This window comes from Sitodiplosis mosellana, unplaced genomic scaffold (genome assembly GCF_009176505.1).
Source record: "Sitodiplosis mosellana isolate CC-2019 unplaced genomic scaffold, AAFC_SMos_1.0 Smas_scaffold_1267, whole genome shotgun sequence".
Lineage (NCBI taxonomy): Eukaryota > Metazoa > Arthropoda > Insecta > Diptera > Cecidomyiidae > Sitodiplosis > Sitodiplosis mosellana.
In genome coordinates this window covers 1-4,652 of record NW_022596509.1, presented here as the reverse complement: position 1 = coordinate 4,652, position 4,652 = coordinate 1, and the positions used below count along the sequence as shown (strand labels likewise).

At 33.4% G+C, this 4,652-nt stretch overlaps 2 protein-coding genes across 2 annotated transcripts; both read right to left on the bottom strand.

Moving 5' to 3' along the window:
- Window positions 1-526: 526 nt before the first annotated feature.
- Window positions 527-847, bottom strand: LOC129571092 (uncharacterized; the record flags this gene model as incomplete). Its single annotated transcript, XM_055450859.1, is given in 1 exon segment — window positions 527-847. A coding segment is annotated over 1 exon segment (284 nt), but the record flags the coding sequence as incomplete, so codon positions are not given.
- On the bottom strand, window positions 817-2,250 carry LOC129571091 (uncharacterized; the record flags this gene model as incomplete). Its single annotated transcript, XM_055450858.1, has 1 exon — window positions 817-2,250. A coding segment is annotated over exon 1 (1,107 nt), but the record flags the coding sequence as incomplete, so codon positions are not given.
- Between the last annotated feature and the right edge of the window lie 2,402 nt (window positions 2,251-4,652).

The window sequence follows — 4,652 nt, the reverse complement described above, 5'->3', positions numbered from 1 at the left end:
TGTCACTTCATGTTGTCATTGAAACAATCGGAACGTGGAACGTCAACTGACATTTGTTCGCAATTCGTTAGTTACTCTTGAGTTGACAAAAACACGCAAGAACACGAGACAAATTTTTGATTTTATGTTTTAATATAACAAGATTAAATTCTTGCATTGAAAAAAAAAATATTCGCGCTTTTACTAAAAAGAACTCAAAATATTTCTTGAGAACAGAAAACCCCTCAATAAGCAATTGACACATGTATACATTTGTATACAAGCTTTTGAATTTGACGTACGTTGTGCTTGTATTATTTGTTCTTGCACCAGTTGGCGTTGGCGTAGAGAAGGCATAGCGTCGGTTCTTCGACTATATTACATTTTTCTATTGTAAGCAAAAACATTTCTTATTTATAAATGTTATGATTGCCATTCGTCAAATGGCATATCTTGATAAAATTATTGTACCTGTTGGAATCTTTGGTCGCTATCGGTTCGTAAATTTTGTGGTTGCCCATACATTTCTTGGTAGTTTGGATTAAATGACTGCAAAATTGAATGAGTCTCAGCGTTCTCATCATTACTGACATATTGTTCTACATTTGACTTATTCGGATGTTTTATATTGGGCTCAGATGTTTCTCTCAAATACTGCCCCGTTTCCACTTCACGTTGTAAAAATTTCGGTTGTATTGGGAATTTATACTGCCTTGGAATACTTCCGCGTAATAATTCCTTAGATTTGGGCAAATATGTGTTCAATTGACTGAATGGTGGCCCAATATCATCATGGGTTGTTTCCTTGTCAGTTGGTATTTGAGATGCCATTGGACTCTGTGTTGTGTATTCATTTTCTGACAATGGTTCCGAAATCGAACTACTATCTTCAGATCGATCAGATTTCCATCGAGATGATTTTGAATACATTTTTTCTGCATGATTTTTGTTTTGCAATGCCGCATTTTTCAACACTGCAGCTCTATTCCGGGCTGCAAGAACGAGCGCTGGTATCCGAGGATTACTTGTAGTAGTAAATATTGTTCGTTGTGTACCGTGCACTGAATCTTCATCCGAAGATTGGCTGTATACAACTTGTGGATTAGTTTCGAAATTTTCACTCTGATCTTTTGACAATTGGCGCCTCAACGTATTAGCCCTAACTTTTCTACGTTCCGACTTCACATCGGTGTTATTTAAAATTTTATGAATTTTGTTAACGTTAATGACTTTTGAAAAACGTTCATTAATTTCTATTTTATCCGTCTTTTGAACAGATCGTGTTGTAGACATTGTGTTCGGTTTAGCTGTTGGTTCCATTGATGTTGCATAAACGATAGTCGTAGTTGGTTCAGACTTTTGGTCGTGGTTCATATTCCAAATTTTCGGTGTAGTGTGTAATTGTTGATAATTTTTTGTTGCTTGAGTTGAAGCGTAATAAGTTCGCATCTTAGGTATGGTAATAATGTTGGAAAGTGAAGGCACAGCTGAGCTACCTACAGAAGATGATTTCTGAGTCGAAGCTGTTGTTTTATTTTCTCGTGGTGAGTCTAAAATTTGATGTTGAACACTTTTCAAACCATTTGTTGTATTATTTGCCGTGTATGAAACACGTTTAATTTCGCCGTTTTCATCTATATAACCATACGTTCCCATTATATTCCCAAGAACATCACGACTCTCAATCTTGAATGTTCCATCAACAGCTTCATAGCCAACTACGAATGAACCATCACTATTTACGCGCCTAATTTGTTTGATAATTTCTAGCTTTTTTCCATCTTTTGTTTTCGAATTTTCGGGATCTTCATTTATAACAGTGGAATCAGTTTTCGTGGTGGGTGAGTTTGCAATGATTGCTGCATGGGTTTTATCCGCAATGATAGTTCTGGGCTGTGTTACTAAACCAAACGTTAGAACAAACCAAACGACCAACATGGTCATTACCAAAAGGATATACCACACAAAAGACGATTTGGCGTACTTAATTTTGACTATTTCTTATTGCATTCAAATACAGAATTTCTTGATGTAGTTATGGTTTTTCACAAGAGGGAATAACACTATTTTCGCTCAAGTTTTTAATCACAATTGAATCATCAGAATTCTCTTCAGAAGAATTAGCACAATGATTGATAACTGTTTATTACCAGTGATTGATAACTGTTAGAGATTCAGAACATTCAAACAAAAAAGTATTAGTATGTTTGCTGCATTTTTGTTTTGAATATAAACATCCTGTATACCACGTTTTAATCTTCACTTCACGAGTTCTGCACTACAATTGCGATTTGAATGTAAGTTTCAACTGTCTTTATACACCCCATACCACTGTATTCGTCCAAAGAAATAGAAATGAAAAGTGTTGTTGGTAAATGCCATTGACTTTTTTATCGCTCTTTTTTCGTTGTGGGTGAAAAAATACTATGAGAAATCAACAGAACCATAACGTAATTCGAATTGTGTATTGTGTTTTCAATGACCTTGCATGTGGAACCATTGTTTTACCAATAGAGCTGGGTTAATAATATTTTCTTTCTTAGTATTATTTTCAAAAATAAGGAATCCAAAATAAATCAGATCAGATTATATTTGATTGTCGATAAAACCATGTTCATACAAAATGCATAATCAAATATTAAAGAAGGCAATGAGACAGTAAAATGCACAGGAATGCAGGAATTATGTGGTGAGAAACCTCGTTTTTCTTGTCAGAAAAGTGTTAACAGTTAGTAAAAATTGCTTTGGAACATACTATAAAAAAACGTCTCTTAAATATGAATTCTTTCACAGACTGGAATTTGCTGTTGAATTTGTAGAAGCTTGAAAAATATGTGTGGGAGTTTTGAACCTCAGAACAATGTGCAGTTTGAATAAATAAATTATTACTTCTTTGAGTATGGGACATTTCCAGTTCATTGTACACTGATTCTTCCATATCCATTGAATAATTTACAGTCATCGCATGGCAAACTATTTACGTTGCGATTCTCCGCCAAACGGTTTTCGAAACCGAAACGCATATAGCCTATCCCATGGAGAAATTTGTCAATATAGAGAGTTTTCGTCAGGGGGGTGGCCACTTTCGACAGTTCCCATTTAAAACACCTTCAGTTGGGAAGTTGCAAACTGTTATACGACATGTCGAATTCAAAAAACTGTTATGAAAAACTCCGTTATGTGTTAACTGTTATAATTGGTTATTCTTTGTTTTTTTTTCAGGAAGAAAATAAATGAGTGCACATTTCCATTTATTATTTTTATTAAAATATACAAATTCTTCATTTAATTTTATCTTTTCTATTTTAAAATTGCAAGTTTTTTTTTGTTTTCATCAACTTGAATGAAAATGAAATCTAACAAATATCACTTCACTGTGTTCCATATTCCGCTGGTTTCATATTATCCAAATTATATTATTGCGATGGATTGCGGCGGTGTAATGCACATGTTCACGCATTTCTGTTATTCTCATTAAAATATACAAATATTTTATTGCATTTTATTATTTCTATTTCAAAATTTCAACGTGCTTTTCGTCAATCCGATAAAATTTATTTATTTATTTGAATGTCCGAGAATGAAAACGCAACTTCTATTCACAACACATATAAGTGAAACAAAAATAAAAAATTTATTGAAATGAAACAACACAATCGAATTTTTTCAAAGTGTAACAACAAAAAAGATTTTCTTAAAGTGTAACATCGGTATCTAGTAAGTGTTGTGTAAATTCGGCTATTTTTCGAACAAAAATCGAACATTTGTTCGAGAGGTACCCTAATTTTTCATCCAAATGGCTTCAAATTTGGTATGGATTAGTTTTTTCATGAAAAAATTAGATTCCAATACCTAAATTGCAGTTTTATCTGCAAGAAAGTACAGTCGCCGAACAAAGTTTGCTATTTTTCAGTTCTGGTGAGTTCAAACATGTTTTGTGGTATATCTCGCGAACCTTCCAACCGATTTTGATAAATAGGGTACCAAAATTTATGGAAACGTCTCACCTTTCAAATAATGTAGGTTTCTATCATAATTTTAAAGCTCTAAACCAAATTTCATTGTGATATGTTGATAGGCGCTACCTTAGAGCCTACCAAAGGCGATATTTTTCTTATTCAGACGTCTTCCGGAGAAAGTAATAATGCAGAAATGTTTGTGTTGGGGTCCTCTATCAACGTGCATTCAAACACCCAATGTGCGAGACGACAACTTTTATTTTGTCGGACGGTGTAATCAATAACAATGACAAAAACTCATGAGAATTGAAATTGAATAAAATGTTCTACTATACGTTATGGATGGCAAACAAAGTTCATTGATGGTTTCAATATTACACAAGAACAAATATATGGGTGAGATTGAGAGTAGTGTATGTTTCATTGACTTTGTTACGAAACAGAAGTGTAGGTTTCTTTCGACTTAAAAATAGCTAAAGTAGAGTATGTTTTGACTGTTTGTGGCTATGATAAAGGCGAGTATGTTTCATAAACCTTAATTTGCGTTAAACCAGAGTATGTATTTTGTTAGTTTGGAATACCAATAAACGGGAGTATGTTTTTCTGACTTTGGTTGTTGGAAAAGGCGAGTATGTTTGTCCAAATTGGTGAATATTATAAATTTATTTGAATTTAAGTATTAGGCAAACATAATCAATAGAACTAATCATTTGT